General features: G+C 39.1%; 3 protein-coding genes across 4 annotated transcripts in view; all 3 read right to left on the reverse strand.

Annotated features, from left to right (window-relative positions):
- Positions 1–21868, reverse strand: part of rsl1d1 (ribosomal L1 domain containing 1) — a 43883-nt gene that overhangs the window by 8323 nt on the left and 13692 nt on the right. The gene's annotated exons all lie outside the window — the stretch shown is intronic.
- On the reverse strand, positions 1366–11735 carry gspt1 (G1 to S phase transition 1). Of its 2 annotated transcripts, none has more exons than XM_017484259.3 (14): positions 11333–11735; positions 9767–9808; positions 7661–7900; positions 7511–7544; positions 7342–7419; positions 6687–6867; positions 6203–6357; positions 5918–6058; positions 5495–5588; positions 4573–4653; positions 4305–4478; positions 4120–4209; positions 3867–4035; positions 1366–2472 (listed from the first exon to the last, which is right to left on the reverse strand). In XM_017484259.3, the coding sequence occupies exons 1-14, from the start codon at positions 11493–11495 to the stop codon at positions 2420–2422; spliced, it is 1695 nt and encodes a 564-aa protein (XP_017339748.1). In that variant the 5' UTR covers positions 11496–11735; the 3' UTR covers positions 1366–2419. The 2 variants fall into 2 exon arrangements, with proteins under 2 accessions (XP_017339748.1, XP_047015373.1); XM_047159417.1 differs by having other exon boundaries at positions 9767–9822; positions 11333–11464.
- On the reverse strand, positions 13623–20098 carry dmc1 (DNA meiotic recombinase 1). Its single transcript, NM_001200385.1, is given in 14 exon segments — positions 13623–13857; positions 14006–14122; positions 14325–14385; positions 15686–15800; positions 15932–16005; positions 16096–16187; positions 16526–16598; positions 16709–16750; positions 16852–16904; positions 18993–19075; positions 19212–19358; positions 19453–19497; positions 19675–19732; positions 20003–20098. Coding segments are annotated over 13 exon segments (1029 nt in total). The 5' UTR covers position 19732; positions 20003–20098; the 3' UTR covers positions 13623–13787.

The following is a 21868-nucleotide window of genomic DNA, read 5'->3' on the forward strand; positions in this document are numbered from 1 at the left end:
ATATATATATATATATATATATATATATATATATATATATATATATATATATATACACATACATATACATATATATATATATATATATATATATATATATATATATATACACATATATACACATATACACACACACACCTCTCTCTTATATATATTTAAGAATTCCTTTATATGACTAAGTATTTATGTCATATTGGCCTTTAATAGACAGTACTGTCTTCTAAAATACTGTCACGTGTTACATAAGCACACATTCCTTTGACCACTAGGGGCCGCCATTGAGCACTACCATTTTAACACACAGCGGGCTGGAAACCTTTAACTCTTCAGGCAGGTTCTACTCGCCATCACTACAGTTTGTTTTAATAATTAAGTAGATTAACTGAACGAGTTCTAAATGAATTAAAGCCACACGTAGTCGGTTGGCAAGTAAATTGTAAAAGTTTCAAATCTCCAGCAATGGGAGCCAGCAGAACAGAATTCCGGAAACGTTAAGCAAGTTTCAAAATAAAAGTCCGAACAAACGCCCAGTAAAAGCTTCAATCGCATTGGATGAGGCAGCTGGTTTGACAAAGCCTAGGTTCCCAACGAAGTTCCCAATAAACGCAGCCGCAGTTAATTTGTCTCACGAGATAATGTGGATTCCCTTCATATCACCTGATATCCCAGCTAACAAGTCTTGGCTTCGCAAACGTTTGTTTTTGGTTCCTCAAACAGTCTTAAGAACGTATCTTTTCAGATCATTTGGTTTTCCTGCAAAGATTTCTTTACATAAATATAACATTCACATTTCATTATACATTGTTGTTCAGAGCCTGTTCCTCAACCCTTCTCATATCTTTTAAATATTTTGAACTTTCAGGAACTTTGCAGTAGCCCAGTTCTTCTGAGGATATTCTGGTAAACTTTAAGTTATTTGAAACTCTCTGGAGTCTTGCACTAATCCAGCAGGCTTCAGAGAACCTTCACCTAATGTTAGTTTGTTCTCTGCAATTTCCCTTTACATATATCCCAGTTTGCAACTGGTTCCCAGACTACTTTATTAGGAAGACCTGCTCATTCATGCAGTTATACTATCAAGAAGTCATGTGGCAGCAGCGCAGAGGGATGAATATATACTGTGTCACAGCCTATGACAAAGATGTCCAATTAGTCCATTCGTCATCAAAACATCAACTGAGGGAATCTTGGGAATGGTGTTGATGGTGGAGCACCTTACTACGACACTTTAATTTGTCATTCATCTATATTAAAGTAAAAGCCTTTTGAGCAACATCTTGGCCCAAAGCTGAAGGACTTAATAGACAAACATGTCTGATTAGGGATAACATGAATTCAATAAGCATACATAGCCAACAAAAAAGATGAAATGATCAATTTATGATTTTATTTTGTTGGATAGTTAATGTTGACATCGCCACAGAAGTACGTAAATCTGGATCAGATGCTGAGTAGTGTGAGAAACTGTAACATCACAGTTCTTTTTTTTTATTTGAGTACAATTTTTTTAGGATAAGCAATGACTAATTATTGTGTGTAGAAGCCTGATCCAGTTTAGTTTTGTTTACAGCAGGCTACAATGATCATTAATATTTGACTGAAATTGTGTATTTATTTAAAAAAAAAAAAAAAAAAAAAAAAGCTAGTCATTTACTGAAATACATGCGCATAGTCCTTATCGCAACTGTACTGATTTCAAAGAGAATGCACTAATGATCTGATCTAGGAGAAGACCAGAAAGATATCAGATATGCAAAGAGAAATCAGACATGACCAAAGCTTTAACATAACTTTGGAAGGTTCCATGCTGTTCCTGTGCTCATGTCCTCAAGCGGTCTGAAACTGTACAAACACGGGATCTGAAAAGAAGGCAATGATACAGACTGATTACATGCACGGACCCCATTTCAGTGCTGGTGGAGTTAGACTTCAGAAACAAGGTCACCTTTAACCAATTACACATCTATAATTGTCCATACAAGCTTGACCCTGATGAACATTTGAGCTCTTATTTTCAGAAAATCTATGTGCATTGTCAGTTTCAGATTGCTTAAGGACAGTTAACAAAGGAATGGCTTCATCCTTCAAACAAGAGGGCAGTTAAAAATCCCAATAGTCTATAAGAAGATTGCATCCATTTTGTCATTGAATATGGGCCTGTGGAAATGGGCTGGCTTTAAAATTGGGCTACATGAGTGGCATAGCTGAGCTCTCAATATGAGAAAGCCGTCACACTGAGCTTTTTTTTTTTATTGTTCTTCTTAAAACATACTGTCATTTGGATATTGTCCTTTTTCACATGTTTCTCTTAGTTTTATCCAGAATAACAGAATGGAGCAGATTGGACGAATCCAGTTGGTAGGACGCTGCAGCCTTCCCCCTAACCCTTGGTGCAGCAGATCAGTCCTTCGGTGTGGACTCAGTCCTTCTCTGGCACCAACTTCAAAACTTTGCCAATAGCAATCGTTTTACCTTCAAACAGAAATGACACACATTCATGTACAACTGCATTTACCACACTTTCAGTTTATCATTGAGACTTCCAAGACAGTATCATTACAATAAAATATCGTTTAGATTAGTGGTCACCAACCCTCTTCCTGGAGATCTACCTTCCTGCAGGTTTCATCTCCAACCAAAACCTAACACACCTGTTTTAGTTGATCAGGAATTTTTAAGGCAATGATTAAATGGTCAGGTGGGCAAGATTATGGTTGGAGCTTTTCTCTGCGTCTCAACTGGCATACTTATTTTTTATTATTTTTGTTAGTTACATTTATACAGCAATTTTCTAGACACTGAAAGTGCTTTACATAGTGGGGGATCTCCTCAACCACCACTAGTGTGTAGCATCCACCTGGATAATGCGATGGCAGCCATAGTGCGACAGAACGCCCACCATACACCAGCTGTTAGTGGAGAGAAGAGAGTGATGTAGCCAATTCAGAGATGGAGATTATTAGGGGGCCATGATAGAGTGCCAATGACGGAATTTCTCCAGGACACCAGGGTTACACCCTACTCTCTTACAATAAGTGTCCTGGGATTTTATATGACCACAGAGAGTCAGGACCTCGGTTTAACGTCTCATCCGAAAGACAGTGCTGTTTTTACAGTATAGTGTCCCCGTCACTATACTGGGGCATTAGGCTCCAAACAGACCACAGGGTGAGCGCCCCCTGCTGGCCTCACTAATACCACTTCCAGCAGCAACCTTAGTTTTCCCCTTGAGGTTTCCCACCAGGTACAGGAAAGGCTCAACCCTGGCCAGAGTGTATTAAAAGAGTATGCATGCACATACTGGGACATACTAATACGTTGATGCCTGGAAGAGAATGCAGTCACCGTAAAAAAAACTCTGCGTTGCCTTTCAGCTTTTCTTCATTATTCCTTATATAATTTATACTATAACATTTAATTCATCATTGCCTTGATTTGTTTTCCACAACTCATTTGCACCTCTCTAAAATGTGTCCTTGAATTTGACAAAGCAAACAGTCACAAAACTCCTCCTCCCTCACACTAGGAGTTGTGGGAAACGTTCGCTGAAGAAAAGGGTCCACAGATCCACACTTTGAAAATTTACCGGAAATAGTAGAGCATCCAGGTACTTCTGGGAAACTCGTTTCAACATAGTACGATTTGGGACACGCTAATTCTCATCCCGGATACTATTTAGGATGGATAGTAGGCGAATTGGGATGCAGGGAAAGTCTTCAGTAAGGTAGATCTCCAGGAACAAGGTTGGTAACCACTGATTTATATATTCTTCTCTAGTTAACAAATGAATAGTTTTGGCAATCTCACCCCAGTGTACACAGAGTACAGACTCAAAGGATTTATTGATCCAAGTTATGAGATCTTACCCTCGTCCCTCAAAGTGAAACGACCCATCTGCGGGAAGTCTTTGAACGTTTCTAAGCAGATCGTTCCTGCCGTTCTGAGACGGGCGATGCACACTTGGTCCTGTTTGACAAAGCGGGGACGCGTCTTGCTCTTTTCGCCTGTCTTCTTGTCCACCAGACAGATTAAGGCCTTTAAGCAGAAGTATTTATTTACTACATAATAAATAAAGAAAAGCACTTCATTCATGCAACAAGGAGAAAGCCAGTTCCTTACTGTTATCTGCACTTCCTCTATGCAGGTATGGATGTGAAGGACCGCATTGTAACCTGGACATATAATGGATTTGTGTTCAATAATAACAATCTGAAAAACAAAAACAAAATCCATTAAGAACAAGGAATGGGGCAAAAACAGAGGAAGGTGCTTGTACAGCAAGCAACTACAATCAGCGTTTCTACCTGGGCGTCAAACGTGCGCCCTGAGTGGCAGAGGTTCTCTGCATTGCATAAGATGAAGCCTGGGAGGATCTCCTCTTCTTCAATGCCTTTGAGACGTAGCTTCAGGTTCTCTCCAGGCCCTGCGTCATCTGTCTCTACATCATCGGACAGTAGGCTCAGCACCTCCACAGTGTGCTGGAAAAAACGCACCGCACATCACATTTCAGCCGCACAGACCTTCAGAATTAAAAACAGCATTTCAGTCTTCGAGTGCTTCACTTAGTCTTACCCTGTTTGGCATCATGATAAGCTGTTGTGCTTTGCTAATACTCCCTGATTCCAGTTTGCCAAGAACCACAGTCCCCATGTCCTGCACAGAAAAAGGCGGCGGCAGCTGATTATTTACTATAATGTGAAATGCAGTTCACACAGACTCATCCTTATAATGTCTCCGGCTGGAGTCACATCTCTACCAGCATAACAATCCTCAGTAGTAGTGTAGTGATATTACAGACTCTCTGCGATGCCACATTTGCCATCTTCTAGGGAACATCCCAAATTCCCTAGATGGGGTATAACACCCTACCTACCGTCCTCGAGCTTTAATGAAGATTGTCCTTTGAGATTCAGTCATAAAAAAGGCACAACCCTTACTCAGACTACTACAGGAAACCTATTAAGCAAAAGTCTTATGACTGTGTTTAATGATGCTATTACAACAAACTCACTGTGTCTCCTTCTTACTAGCTCACTCTGTGAGATTGTTTTCAAGTAATAGTATGCTAAACTTGTCTATCGTTATGAACTGATAACCTCTAGAGAAACTAAAGTGACACAAACTGAGACAAGATATGGCCAGTCCTGTTTTCAGATTTGTTGCTGGGCCACGTGGTCCACTACAGAAGTGCTAATGCAGTAATTACAGCACATCTATTACAACTGTCAATCAATTTCACTGTTTGAATACTATTAAAATGTTTATAATATTTACATTCTGCTTTCAGTTATGTATTGTAGGTCTACTGAAACCTTTTGGTCAAATGGCACCTCAGAACATCAGAAAACATTGTCTGCACAAATGCATACTATATTATTCACAGAATACACTGTTTTCAAATTGAAGGACAATCTCAGCACCTACACACAAGTTCAAGCCTACATTTATAACGCTTAAATACACTACAGTATCCAAATATAAATATTAGCCTTACCCTGTACTTATCTACAATGGGCAATCTGATGGGACCATCACTTGATCGGTTGAAGTTTGGCAAGCTGTCCAGATGTGGAATAAATGGTAACCCCCTAAAACGGAGAGGGGGGGATAAATAAATAAATAAATAAATAAATAAATAAATAAACAGTTCATACAATGGAAACTGAGTTATTAGCTAAAATTCCAATTTATGCCCATCAGTGTAATTATCATTACTGTGCAAATTTTGAGGAGAAAGTTTACCACACAATACAGACGAACTGAATCGTGTTGTTATGAAATGGACAGGCGTGGCATCACTAGGAATCGATCCCACATTTCTTCTGAACAGACAGAGTCTTGGTTGGAGTGCTCAAGAATATGTTTGGTCTAAATCCAGTGCCACAGTGTTAGTTAGAGTGTTACAAGCTTCACTTACGTGTACCAGGGACACATCTCAGAAGATTCCTTTAAGTTGGCTCCAGTCAGTCCAGAACAGGGCATGAAGTGGATGTCTTTCTTTGGATTAAAGCCCACCTTCTTTAAAAATGGCACTAATTTCTCTTTACATTCCTCATATCTATGGAGAAAAGATGTTTTAGTAAAATGCCACTGAATGACCATAAACATAGTAAAACGTTTGCACTAAACTGAACTCTCGTATTCAGTTTGTGACGGCTATGCTGTTCATTTCACTGTCATCATGGAAACATGCTTTATTTACCTATCCAAGCTCCAGTTTACTGTGGGATCGTCCATTTTGTTGATGAGGACTATCAAGTGTTTGACTCCAGCTGTTTTGGCCAGCATGGCATGCTCACGGGTCTGACCGCCCTTTTCAAAGCCTGTCTCAAACTCACCTTTTCTGGCAGAGATAACCTGGCAAGACAGGATTTTTTTTTAAAAAGAAAGAAAGAATTAATCCCGCTCAAACGAGACTGAAAATCTCTGCAAAACATACAGTGGAAGGAAAAAAAACACTTAGATTGGGAAGCTGACAGATAAATCAATAGTCTGTTGCAACAAAAGTGAACAAAAGAACCATTCCTGACATTTTACTGAAAGAAGATAAAGACCGAACACATTCAGCAAAACTAGCAGAGATTCAGTCTTCTGAACACAACCTTGATATTTCACCTCCCACGCAGCATCAGATGTACAGCACCAAGCTGTTAGCAGTAAAATATCGAGGATAGTAAGAAACTAACCAGCACTGCCAAGTCAGCCTGTGAGGCTCCACCTATCATGTTGGGCACAAAGCTTTTATGGCCCGGGGCATCCAGGATGGTAAAGTGCTTTTTCTCAGTTTCGAAATATGCTCGTCCGACTTCTACTGTTTTCCCCTTGTCTCTCTCCTCCTGATTTGTGTCTAAAGCCCAAGAGAGATACCTGTAAAGAAAAGTTATTCAAATATTATTACATAAATGTAACTACAGCTACAAAATATTTGAATAGTAAATACCAAACTTTTCAGCACACACATTAAAGCTGCAGTAACATTTTTTGGTTAAAAAAAAGAACAAAAGTCAATTATTGGGCAAGTACATTAAAAAAATCAGTGCTCAAAACTGTCTGCTAACCATACCCTGATTCCCAAGAGAGAGCGTAAAATAATGATTTATAATTTGAGCTGTCGGGTCGGATTTCGCAGGAAACGTCAGTTTGCGTGGCCTTTGACGTCACCACGCCTTTGCGCGATTACGTCATTTCCGTAAACAGAAAAATAAATAAATAAATCAGCAAGTAACAGTTCCATGTTTCAAACAGAGATGGTGATAGAAAGGCAAAAGTCCAGTACTGCAGCTTTAAATAAAATAAATATAAAAAAAAGTCTGCATAAATGACCCAATAAAGCATTTTTACCATGTCTCCCTGTTCTTTTCTTTTGCTTCCCTTTCGTATTTCTCCAGGGTCCGTTTGTCCACCATACCAGTCAAATACCTGAAGGAAAAAGCTTAGAATTAATACCTTACAGATTTGCTCATTTAATTAACATGGTTTAAACAGAAAATGTAAAGGCTGCATAACTCACATGATTTGTCCACCAATTGTCGACTTGCCAGCATCTTAAACACAAAGCAGAAGGAGAGCATAATAAGATAAAATGGTCTTGAAACAACAATAATAATAAAACTGGGTAAATATTAAGTGGCTGCTATGAAGGCACTGTACACAGACGCACCCACATGTCCAATGAACACCACATTAACATGCTCCTTCTTTGGGGCATCTGGGAGAGGAGGAGGAAGTTTAGGGGCGGGCATTTCCTCATCCTCCTCCATCATCATCTCATCTTGGGCTTCTTCCCGAACAGGTCCACTCTCCCCCATAGCCCCACCTCCTGCCTCCACCTCATCCGGTTCACCCTTCTCCTCCCATGACTCCGCTGTGGCAGTATCTGTCTCTCCATTCTCAACAGCAGCTAAAGAGGCAGAATGACATCAGTGAATGTTAACGCACAGATTTTGTAGGTTATTCTGCTCGTTTTGCCATGACAACTTTCTATAACTGATTTGTTATAGTAGGTTCATAACCAAGTGTGTCTCCTATCCATTTACATATGCGGTCTTGTTACTGAGGTGAAAAAAGCTGACACCAGAGTAAAAGTGAATAAAAAAATGAAACATATGCAGTAAAATAATAGAAATGAGATATATGCTTCGAAATATGCTTCAGGACTATAGACTGATATTCAGCAAGTTTGCTGCTTGAGGAGACAAAGCTTTATCTCTATTTGCAATGAACCAGCATAATTAAGCAGATAAATGACACGCTGTGGGCTGAGGCACACCTACCACTGCATTTTAACCAGTAGAGCAGGTCTGTGCGAGTGTGGGAGTTGGGTAATGGCACCGCACAACGGAAATACGGGTTAAACTGTTAGTAACTCAGACAAATCATTGCTCTAGCAAGAGTTGCTTAATTAATTTAATTAACTTTTTGGTTCACAAGTGCATGGTGGCACCTTTACAAACATCATATAAACTTCATACTGAATATGGTTAATATGACGGTGAAATCCAGGGCAAACACGAGTCTACTGATTTGGTCAGAGACACAGTGTTTGACACACTCAGAGGAAAGCGCTATCCGCCGACTTCTGTATACATGAGCTCACAGATGCACATGATTGGCAAGTGTCTCTGTGATTGATAGGGGAGAGAGAGTATGTCACCCCTCCCTCCCTGAGACCATGGCCAATTTTACTCTCTTGGACAGACAGGAATTTTAAGAAAATAATATATTTCTGCTCCTTAAATTAGCAGGATTCAAAGCCTCGCTAAATAAACTGTCAAATGGACTTACTTATTGCACAGAAAAATATATTTGTAGAGTAGTACACTTCATATCAAATTAATGGTAATATATAAAAAAGTTTATATTATATATTACCAGTTGAAATGCAAGTAGAAATGCTTTTGTTTGTGGTGAGTGAATGTGAGACGAACAGGAGGATTTTTTTTAGAATTCAGTCAATGTTAATATGAATTAATAACATTCAATAAGTTAAGAAATCTTACTTTAATCTTCAGAATTGAGTTCATGTGTTAATGTTAATTTGATTAATGTGTTTTCTGTTTATGAGACCAGTTACTGTGAAACAACTTGTTGAAATGGAGAGAATAAAGTTTTATTTGCATTTCTTTCAGAATTGTGGAATTAATTATTATTCATTTAAAAGAAGGCATAAAAGGCAGAACTATCTTTATCGGCCGATATCACTCTGAATAATCGGTTATCCTATCGGCTGAGAAATTTTGTATCGGTGCATCTCTATCATGATAATGCTATGAGAAAATTGTCCATCTGCAAAACAGCACCAAGCAAAGTGTTCATTAACTGATCAGTGGAATTCCACAAGTCAGTAATCCTGCACACAGCTGTTGACCTTGGACAATCCTGGGAATAACTAACCTCATGAGATATAAGTTCCCAATTTCTTTTCAATGCTGATCACATTTCTGAGACAATAATAACTCTTAAATTTGTTATTCTGGTTATGGCTATCTGCTGTTTGGGAACTCTTCAGTCCCTGGCTATAGGTGCAGGAGTTGAGCAGAGAGAAGGCGTGAAACATGACCGTGTACAGACTGTTACATGAGCCAGGCTGTACAATCTCCAGCTGGCCTCTATATAGCTGAACTACCACTAATGACAGCACTACACCACCATAATTGGTAGAAATGTAAGTGCTCTAATTTGCACTCGCTGATCTGGAAAACATCAGTAGCCATGAGTTCTGCTCACTTTAAATAATGATATGTTTTAAAGGTTAAAGCACACTTACCTACTGGTTCGGAGATCTCCATGTTTGTAACTGGGTCTGGACCTAAACAGAGAACACTATACATCTTAAACTGTATGGTACTCACGGATGTCTGCAGAGCACAAGATACATGCTGTTAAATGTAGATCATGAAAAACATTCACATATAATATGCAAAAATATTAAATAAAATTCAATTAAATTTGAATTATCCATACAGGGCAATCTAAACGACGTAATGATACAATGAACACTGCAATATAACTAAGACATAAATACACATATACAGGGTGTCCCAAAAGTCTCCAGAAATATGGGGAAATGAACAATTTTTAGCAAAATGTCTTCCAAAATGTTTCATACTTGAGCCTTTACAAATGCCTTTGACAAAAGAAGAACATATTGAAACCGTTTCCATGGCTGGATCAGGAAGGTGTAGCAAGGCTATGATGAACATGCAATTACATGCATAACACCAGATGTGTTCACATGAGTTCATCCTGAGGAGGAGCGACAACTCTATATATGTGTGTGTGTGTGTGTGTGTGTGTGTGTGTGTGTGTGTGTGTGTGCGAAGAAATGGCAATCATGTAGATGATGCTTTGTAAATAAAGTTACATTTTGCTCAGAAGTGTTCCTTTCCCCTATGTATGGAGACTTTGGGACACTGTGTATAATATGATGTACAAATAGTAATGATAGATGAAAACAATAATAGTACTAAAGTCACAAACAATGACATTAATGATATTAACTCAGTTATTTAGCGTTCGATTGAAAGTTCTTTACAATTAAGAACAAAACAAAACAAAACAAAAAACACTTAAAAATAGGGATGTTCTGAATATATTGTACTAAATATTGGTATTTTGGCTTGAAACCCTGAACTGGTATCAGATCAGATGTGTGTGAGCTGAGGCCCAAAGTAAACATGGGGCCAAAACAGGACTCAATATACATAATATACATTTGGGAACAGGACTTCATCTGACAGGAGGCCAAAAATCCCTGCTGGCATCCCAGTGCTGTGTCTGTGTGTGTTATTTTGGTGAACATATTGGACAGTGTTTCTCTTCATTGCTGGTAATGTCTGACATATCTTAAACACAGAAGTCTGTAGAAAGTCAGTAAGTCTAAATATCTTATGGTTAGGAAGGAATTATAAAATGCGTAGCTCTGCACAGCTCTTGAATAATAATAATAATAATAATAATAATACAATCCTAATTCCACTTATACAGTTATTTATTCGCTGGCATTCACAGAGCTGACGTAGTCTCCCAGCCACCTCACTAGCCAGTAGTGGCCATTTTCCCCCAACACAAAATAAACCGAAACGTTACACGCTAGCGGTTTCATTACACACTGGAATAATAATTATACAGAGGGACCTGGGAATGTGCGCGATAACCCTCGCGGTTTATTTTCGTTTCGTGTATCTCAGCGTTTGAAGAAAAAAAACCCTTGACAGCTGTTGAGCGTGGCAGCTGCTAAGCTAACTACCCCATTACAGCGCTCTCTGCTCTAACGGGGCTGCTGAGCAGGGAGCACGGCGAATACGAGTCCGTGTTGTGGGTGTGGGTTTACCGTGGGACCCGGTGCTGTGTGGAGACGCTCTGGGTACAAACGACGGTACAAACTCTGGTGCGTTGACGTTGAGGCTGGTGAAGGCAGACTGGAGCTCGGTGTCGGCCTGGGCCTCCACATCGTCCTCCTCCCAGCTCTCAGGCGCCGAGTCTCTCTGGTCCATAGCGAGCTCGAACTACAGCCACAGCCGCACAGAAAGCTCGTCCCTGACACGCGGTTACACCTGACACCTTCGCCTTGTCTTAGACTGCTCCAGATAACCGGCAATATGTGTGTGTGTGTATATGTGTGTTTATATGCAGAACCGTGAGCGGATTTACGGCATGAGCCTGCTGCTCTTCCGCTCCCCCAGCGCGGACAGTTAGCTCACTGCGCCTGCTTCCTGCACGAGTGCTTCAGGGTTCAGTGTGTGAAGCCAGACACTGTGGACCAGGACCTCTGAAAACAACCAACAAACCAACAGTTCTCACAGTCAACCACGCAATATAGTGTGGTGTGAGCGATTATCAGACTGTATTTGACAGTAAAAGCTGCAAAACTTTAAACACACTTATACTAAAAATCTCCAAACACGATTCTAAGGACAGCTGGTTAAGAACTGTTCTTGTAAAACATTTTGTAGAAAGCCTTCGTTAACTAGTTTGTGTAACTATATTTATAAATTAAACTCGAAACCTGTAAAACATTTCCTTTCTGTGATCATGCTTCGAGGGTTTCCTCCGGGTACTCCGGTTTCCTCCTCTAGTCCAAAGACATGCACTGTCGGCTGATTGGCATTTCCAAATTGTCCATAGTGTGTGTGTGTGTGTGCCCTGTGATGGGTTAGCACTCAGTCCAGAGTGTACCCTTTGAGGGAAATTACACATTTTTACTTTGTAATAGTTTTGTTCCCTTTCTGTTCATCTGAGGATAACACCTCAGAAGTCTAGGTCATGTCACTGAGATCAGAACAGATTGTTTATCTGCTTACAGAAACACAAACAGGTTCTTCTGTTCAAGGTTCGTATGCACATCTTCCAAGATCCTAAAACAAAGATTGTTTGAACTGCCTCACACCGCTTCTTATCCGTACACAGAAGTGTGTCATGCTCTGCTTTTCATATATATAGTAGTGGTTCAGCACAAGTGCTTCAGAGTGCTCTCATTATCCTATCCTGCTTTATTCTATCCTGTATTAACCATCTTTCTGTAATAAACCTTTTTACCTTCAGAGGATGAGTCTGCGAGTGTTGTCTAATTTCCACAACAACCCCACCCTGTACGCCAAGGCCAAGGGATAGGCTCCAGGCTAGGATAATATGGTAAATGGATGGATTTCCTTTCAGGGATATGACTACTTTGTGTAGGGTGGAATTGACCCCTGTACTGGGCTGTTTTCACCATGTAGGCTGTGAAAATTAACAGAAGATCTGTTCTCAAACTCACTTCTTCAGTCTTAGACAGTAGCTGTGGCAATCTTGTTAAAGATTGTTCTTGCCAAACATTTTGTTGTTAATTCTTGTCAAAGTTCTATCTAAATTAAGCTATAAACATTTGTAATACGTGCTTTGAGAGATTCAGGTACTCTTCAAAACACCGTACCAAAATACCTACATTTGCTAACATTCTCTATCCCCAACATTACATGCTCCCTTTCCTCTGTTTGCTGTTTTTGTATTTCATCTGACTCCCTTTTTCATTTTGGCATGAAGTATCAGAGGTGTCGTAGACAGACTTCATGGTCCTTTGTTGGGGAAAAAAAGCTTCAGCAGGGGTTTCATCATCCCTTCTCGAATCAGGATTGCATCTCCAGAGCACGAACACAAGCCTGTTAAAAAGCTACACCTCAACGGACCACCTCGGCTTGGATGTTTTGTAGCTCACCATGTTTACCCATGTTTTGATTTCATTTGTGTATTACTACAGGATTCTTTATACGTGGTGACACATGAATGAATACGTCCCAGTTGTCTTGACCAAAAGATGGCACTGAGCTAATACATGAGATCTATTGCAAAAAGGATTAGTGATATATCCACATAAGAAAAATATATATATCAACAAAAGTAATGTTTGTTTAGTGAGTGTATCATACAGTATATTACACTTTTTTTTTTTTCATATGAGCACCTACACTTGAATAACTCTGTGATGAAGGAGTCATTAAATTGTTTACCTAGTAATGTGAAATTTGTCAACATTCTTTTCGGTGGTGATCACAGATAAAGATAGACAGAGGTTCGGTTACAAAATGCAGGTGTGTTCCTTTGCATAAGTCAAGGGAAATGTAGTAGTAACACATAGGAGAATATTTTCAGGAGATGAACAAGTCCAACGGTTTATTGAAGAAGAAAAAACCCACACATTTAAGTAGAGATCAAATAAATAAACAAACAAACAGTTGTAGTTAGATCCGATTACATATTGTGTCTACTAACAAACCATGAGTGTTGTTTCCACTGGAGAAATTCTTGCCTTACTCTTTTGCATCTGCCACTCCTCCAGCAGTAATGGCAAAGGTAGCTTCATTTTCTGGCATGTCAGGGCTTGAAAGGAGGAAATAATCCTTTTAACTTTTTTTTAGTCTTCAATTTGCATTCACATCAGCAATCATCTCACACAACTTAATGAGTTATTATTTTATCTATTGGCTTTAGTGTATATTAGTTTAGCCAGCACCAAAAACTGAATTACCTATCGAATATTTTGGCAATTCTCATTTCACCACGTCCTTTCCTCAAACTTATGCGTGTGGTGGAGGCATGTGCCAGTATGTGACCTCCAATTGGCTTTTTGGGATCTGCTTGAAATCTTTAACAGAGTTGTTAGAAATCAGCTGCTGTACCTACACTCAACACCTCACCTTCATTACACACACATTATTCTATTTACATTCAATGTATATACTGTATTTTGGTCATGCTTACACTGATGGGACTTGCAGGACGGACACGTTACTACAACAATCTGTAGCGTAAGCAACGTTTGAGAGAGAGAAACTTTTAATACTTACGTCATCCCGGCTCCTGGGTCTGCTGTCATCTGATTGGTGACAAACACTGCAACATTGTACTCTGTGAAAAGTAAAACAGAAATATTATGATCAGTCAAGGGTTGAGTTATTTATTCAGTGTTTTTATTTTCATTCAATTAGTGGATTTGTCTCTCATGTCTTTAGTACACTGCAAAAACTAATATCACAGCAAGTGGAAATATTATTAATACTGTCACGTTACGAGATTGGGAACGGAGTTGAATAAGGAAGCAGGTACAGGTAAAGACGTTTATTAAAGAAGGCAGGCAAATCCAAATCAGTAATCCAATGCGTGGTCCAAAAACATGCAAAAGGTCAGGCGATCGGCAAACAGGCATGAATAGAGCGAGGCAATAATCAGAGTCGAGAAACTATAAACGAGGTCAGAGATCATGAAACAAAACGAAACGAAACGAAACGAAACGAAACGAAACGAAACGACAACAAAGGACAACCGTTTGGTAAGTGAGTTAAACTCAATACTACGCAAAGTCATAGTGTTTCAACAGTCTCTTTTAAAGTGTAGTGTGATTGTGAGTGTGATTGGGAACAGGTGTGTCTAACTAGTGGTCTGGAGAAGGTGAACATGTGTGTGTGTGGTAAGTGGTAAGCCATGTTTGTAGGCCATAGTGCAGGATGGGAACTGTAGTCTGGTTTGCTGTGACATGACAAATACAGTCTAATTTATAGTGTTTCCTATTATAATACTACAATAAACCAAATATATGATTATTAAGCATAGTAAAAGCTATTTGACTAATGCCAAGCTTGAAATAGTCTTGTTCTATTAGCAGATATTTTTAGATTTTATTTGATTTTATATTTGATTATATTTTATTTATAAGATCTCATAATAAGACATTTTGACTTGCTATTTAAAAAAAAATAATTGGGGGGAGGCATATTACCATTTTCTGAATTTTCTGAAGGTTTCTTCTGTATGTCCCTCAATCCCGTTTAAAAACTAAGGGGGATAGAGCTTTTTCAGTCGCTGCCCCTCGTCTATGGAATCAATTGCCACTGCACATCCGCTTTGCACCTTCTATTACCATTTTTAAAAAGAGGCTAAAAGTGTATCTCTTCTCCCAGGCGTTTTAATCAAATTTTTACTATTGTCTATTGTCTGTCTTTATTTGATTTTATTCTGTTTTCTATTTGACTTTTCTTTACTCTGTTCAGCACTTTGGTCATCTTTTCTGTGTTAAATGTGCTTTATAAAAAATTTTTACACTTACTTACTATCTTCATTGGGACATATTATCATCTCAAATGAACATGGTTAGTGTGTTAGGTAACAACAGAATATGAACGTTTTGGACCGTTTGTGAAATAAAACTGACCTTCTGAGATCTTTTGCAGCCTGGAAAGCATCTGTGCCAGCTTCTGCTGTCTCTCTGCAAGCTCACCTCTACCTGAGAAGTCCACCCTGAACAAAGCCATGATGGAGTCTATGATCTGAAGCAAAACAAAGGTCCAGGTTAAAAACAGTTGAATGGTATGGTACTAAACTAGTAATAACATAGTACTACATTGTACAGATATGATCAAAGTCTGTTTTCTTTTTTCTTTCTATTCCTGTTACTTGCCAAGAGCTTGAAGACACCTCCCTCTTCATGAAATTTGGCTGCCACAAAGTCTAACAGCTCCATCTGATGTTCACCTAAAATGGCCAAATCCAGCAGCAACGCACAAAATATCTACCAAATCAAACATAAAAGAGAAGCTAAGCTCAATAATAATCATGTCTTACTGGTATAGGCACGGGCATAAAGCACATTATCAAGGACTGCTTCATGATCCACATTGAACCTGTCGGCAATGTCCTTCAGCCTGTCTGGGCGACTGAGAATTACAGGTTAAGAACAAAAACACTAATAGCAACAGAATGTATCACTAACAGTGAGGACGGGGGAAAATGACAGATTCTTAGATTCGTCATTATTCTCTCTTAAAATACCTTTCCATAGGCTTAAGGCTATTTGTAATTGAAAAAAAACTTTTCAGTACATAAGAAAATGATGTCTTAAAAGCAACATGTGGTCATATACCAGGTGGGGGGTTGGATACTGGGGGGGTCTAGATTTTAGCCTATAGAAATAAAAAATTAAATCAATCTGTGAGGTGTCTAAAGATTCCCACCCTTAATTCACAGAAAGAAAAATCCAATTTGAAAAGGATACAAGGTATTTTCCGCATCAATGAAGATGATCTTCCCTCCACTATATCCATTCTCACCAGGTAACTGGGCTGTAACTTTAAAGAGATGAACTGACACTAAGGATTCAGCTCATAAGCGAGCATTTAAAGAAAGCTCTTTGACCTAATCACAATTCTAGTCAATCGCTGGATATTTTGACACCTACCACACAGTGTGTGAGAGAGTTGAGTCTTTCCCGTTCTGAACTCTGCATAAAGAGGTATTAATAAAAAAAAAAAAAAAAAAAAAACAATTCAGACAAGAAGGGCTAAAAATGACAGGGGACAAAAGAGCATAACTGCAGCTTACCTCCAAAAGCTTCAGTGATCGCCATACTCTCTACTCCTCCTCCAAGAAGTTTACTAAAGAGAAATTTGTTGTTTTTTTAAACCTGGATTGTAACATATGGCTAAGTACAATACATTTCCTTATACTGCAGTAACTGGGATCCCGTCACACTTGAGTTGTAACAGTATACAACAATAACGTTAAAAGTAACACTACAGAGATATTTCGATAGCAATAAACATAGTGACGCTCTCCATAATATACAATACGTCATAGTATGGAGGTTATGTCAGTGTTAAGAGACAATAGATGAAGTGCTCATGATAAATAAATAGAAATTATATCGTTCAAATGTGGTCTTGTGATGCTGTAGCAACACTACAACAACCATGACCAGTTATTACTAAAATGTATTAGTATATCATACCATACCTTATTTGTAGCTTGTATCAGAGCTTAAGTGCAACAGAACTGTATGAAAGGCCAAAATGTTAGGGTGGAAATAAGTGTGACCTCTGATATCACTAATCATTGAAATAGTTCATTTTCAGTGTGCAGTTCATAATATAGAGCTACACAAATAACTGCCTAGACACTACTGCATTATACACTAGAGGTGTAACAATACACTCTGGTCACAATTCGATTCTCTTCACGATATGGCATTCACGATTCCAATCATTTAGTTTCTAAAAATTTATTTAATTTTATTTTATTTATTTATTTTACAGAATTTGAATGAGGAAAAATTATCACTGAAAATAATTATTATTTATTTCTGTATAATAAACAATGCAAAACAATATGCATTTTTGTCTGTATAAAATGTAAAAAAAAAAAATGCTATGAACAGAGGTTTAATATTGTAGACAAAATGTTCTACAGGTTAACAATATCTTAAAAAATACATAAATAAATGCATAAATTCTCCCAAATGTTTTGATTGAATAAACAACGTGTCTGACCTGGGGACTCGATCAACTGAAACATAATGAGCTCAGAAGCAGAAATAGAGCTCCAAAGTAAACTAAAATGGCAGGTTTCAACGGCCTCGTTCTCAGGCAGCAGAGATCACAGAGGTGTGTAGATGGTGTTGTTTGAAGAGACATACGAGCTCATTTAAACTGTTCTAATGTGGTTGTGGAACGTATAATGTATATTGTATAGTGTTGGTCATTGCAATCTGGAGCTTTAGGGCTATCAGTCACTTCACAAGTGCAGATGATTTCCGTCTTGGTAATGGTTCTCGTTAAAGGCTCTCCATTATTTTAACTCTAAAGGGGCCTTTCACACTGAGCGCGATTAAGGCGATGCGTATGTACGACGCGATGACACTCTTGAATCTAAACAATAGATCCCTTTGGAGCTATTCACACCAGGCGACAAAGCGAGATTTTTTTTCTCAACCAGTGATTTTTTCTCCATTGCTCCGTGATGAAACGGGCCGTCCAATTAGATTTGAGCTTTAGATTACGTGCCCGGAGCCGCTGCTATTGCACAGAAGGGGCGAGATTGGTGGTGCTATAGCACAGAAAGCTGTTGTGAGAACCAGTGTAAACACTGAAGGAAAGTATTTTCAACGGATGTTGAGTTCTTGTTATCATTGGTGTTTGAGAACTTTTTGATAAAAGTCACAACCAAATACCATTTTCAAATCCATTTCCTTTCTTTTTCTGTACTTCATAACAGTTTGTGTGCATTGTGGTGCTACGCACCAACATTTACGTGATTCTTTTTCTCGGTAGTCAAAGACGATAGGTCGATCAGCTGAACAGTGTGTTGCGCCACCTAGTGTGCAGGTGTAAAACGCATTCTCGGTCAGTGTCACCTATCTGGCAGGCGTGAACTAGCTGAAGCCGAGCAATCGTTTCGCGTAACACTGTTAACCAAGCACCGTTATAACAAAGCACCATTATTCTGTGATTTGCTTCGCTTTATCGTATTGCGTTCAGCGTGAAACAGCCTAAGGGCTTCACAGAGCGGGACCTCTGGTGAACAAACAGCGCATCTGCATTACGTGCATAATTAATAGAACGCTGATATCGCAGCGCATCACAATGCATCGTGTCATGATGCATCGGTACACCCTTATTATAGACTGCTCAATTATGCTTAATTATGCAAGTGACATACTGATAGACTATCTATAATTTAATTCTTACTCAAACTCCAAACTGCCTGTTGTGATGTGGAATACTTGTTTCCTTTTCATACTGTATTCTGAAGCTGTCTGAAATCCACTCATCTGCAGCAAACAAAAATAATCAACACTATATTAAAAAAAACATCACAGGACTAGGCAAGATGCTACACTTCATTCCTTAACCCAACAAGCCCTGATAAAATCCTGTATGACTTTTCCACAAGGAAGTGAGCATTACCAGCAACTTCCCAGCAGCTTCCTTGATTTTCTCCACTTTGGCTTCAGATAAACCCTTAACGTTGCAGAGGGCACGACGTGTGGTCATCTGGATCCCTTTTACCGTACAAATTCCCACCGACTTCAGCTTTTTGATATCCGCCATGTTCTATGAAGAGTACACGAAGAACACAGTGACAATTACAATAGGCTGTCATGGTGATAACTGATCTTATTATAACATTAAGTATCATTTTACTCACAATGCCATATTTCTGTAGGAGTTCAATGTCTTGGAAGAAAGATTCCTGAAATTTAACAGAAATGACAAAATCTTCATAAAATATTTTTTATGCACCCAAGTGAAATAAACTAAAGTGACTATTCCTGGTGAAGCCGAGGAAACTGTATAATTAGACTGAGAGTGCTCAGTATAATCATGGCTATTGCAGTGTGTATGTTTATTAATTAGCAAATTAGCTCACCTCATCATCCTGATACCCTGCTTCATCTTCCACAACTTGGTCCTCCAATGATTTCATACTGTGAAAGACCACCAAGTGCGTCTCATGAGATTTTTTTTTGTAATTAAAAGAGAGTAGCTGTGCTGTTTTCTGTAAAATACTTAGCTATCTAGCTACATAATACTGTCTAACGTCGCTAGCTACAGGCTTTTACATACAGCTAGTTCGTTAGGCAGCGATTTTTTAAATGATTCTATCAAAAAAAAAATTCTGTAACGATAAAGAAAAAATACATATTTTATTAATTTTATTTTTATGTTTTAAAGTTTATTAACACACACTGCCTTACCTGTAAAGCACACAGGTTGTCAAGCTAACTAAATATAGTTACTGGAGATTTGATTTGAAAACTGCCAATCGCCTCAGAAGTACAGAATGCGAGCAAACACACACGCACGCAAGCACGCGCACACACACACATACACTGTCGCCTCAGCTCTGCTCTGGCAAATACTAAAAGTGAAATCATACACAGTTTTATGACAGATTTATGTTTTGTGACATGCAATAATGTAATATACAAACATAACATACAAAGTAAAATAATCTCAGATTATCTCATATATTCTCGTTGCTGAAATACTGAAACCTGATGTTTCATGTGAACATTTCATGTGAAAGTTCATGTCCTGTATGTGCATGATTGTATGCAATGAGCCGTTGCCAGATGATTAGTTGATTGGATAATTACATGATATGAGTGGCTTGGTGGTTAGCACGTTTGCCTCTCACCTCCAGGGTTTGCCTTGGATCTCCCCTGGTAGAGTATAATATCTAGGCTATATAAGCGGTGCAGAAAATGGATGGATGGATGGATGTGCAGGTGTACAGGCGTTCCTAATATAATGGACAGTGAGTATATGTATGGAAAGATTTCCACAATTTTCCTAGGGTTTTTGTTTCAGTAAATGGTATTGGTTAATTCATTGATTTATTCATCTTCACTAATACCCAAGTCAGGGTCACAGTAGATCCAGAGCCTATCCCAGAAACACATCCTGGATGGGACAGCAGTCCATCAGAGAGCACCATGCACACACTCATAGCCAGTAACATAGGCAATCCTCGGTTGGGGTAATCCTCAGCCGGAAACCTGAAGCCTAAAGCCTGTATGCACTCCTTTGAACATTTTTATTGAAAGGGGGCACTAGTGTGTGCTTATGAGACACAACTGGGGCTCTAGCTGGCACTCTGAGTGTTCGGTTCTTCTCCTCTTTGTGCGGTCTTGAGATATGGGTCGCTGTCTCTGCACGCCGTTTGTAGGGCAAGGAACGCACCCTTTGGGACTGGCTCAGGAACTGAGCTTTTTCAGAACAGCTCAAGGTAGGTACCAGGCAGGGCTGCACTCCCCTTTTGGAGGTGCTGAGCTTCATTGTGCCACACTGGGATTGAAGGACTTTTTAGCCCATATGCCTCTAGGCTCTGAAGCCTTGTCTGGGACCTAATTGGAGGATTGATGTGGTGGCTGTCGCTTTGGGATAGATGAAGCTGGAGAACACGCCTCAGCAAATGTCTGCAAAAGTGTCTGGGAGGGGGCTGTTTGCTTCCTGGGGAAGCACAGTTGGAGCACTTAACCCTCCCTCTTTTTTCCCTTGCACCACTTTTACATTGTTGCCATTGCAGGTCCAAAAAGGCCTTTTGGGTCCCCCTTTAGCTCCTTTTACCAGGTTTGCTGGAAATTTTTACCACTCTTCCATGCAATATTCTTTCAGTTGCCAGATGTTTGAGGGCTGTTTTTTTTTTTTTTTTTTTTTTTTTTTTGCACGTACTGGCTGTTTCAAAAACGGCACAACATTTCAATGGGATTCAAATCCAGGCTTTGACTAGGCCACTCCACAACCCTCCATTTCTTCTTTTTAAGACATTAGTTGGTGGATTTGCTAGTGTGTTTAGGATTATTATCTTGTTGAAAGGTCCATTTTTGGTTCAAATTCAACTTTCAGACAGATGGCCTCACATTACCTTCAAGTACTCTTTGATATGATGCAGAATTCATCATAGTTGAATCAATGAATGCAAGCTGTCTAGTCCATGCAGTAGTGAAGCAACCCCAAACTATAACATTTCCACCACTGTGCTTCACATTTGGTATGAGGTGCTTCTCCTGAAAATCTATATTTGATCTGCGTCAAACATGTCTGCTGTTACTGTGGCC

The sequence above is a fragment of the Ictalurus punctatus genome, chromosome 13 (assembly GCF_001660625.3).
Source record: "Ictalurus punctatus breed USDA103 chromosome 13, Coco_2.0, whole genome shotgun sequence".
NCBI classification, from domain to species: Eukaryota; Metazoa; Chordata; class Actinopteri; order Siluriformes; family Ictaluridae; genus Ictalurus; species Ictalurus punctatus.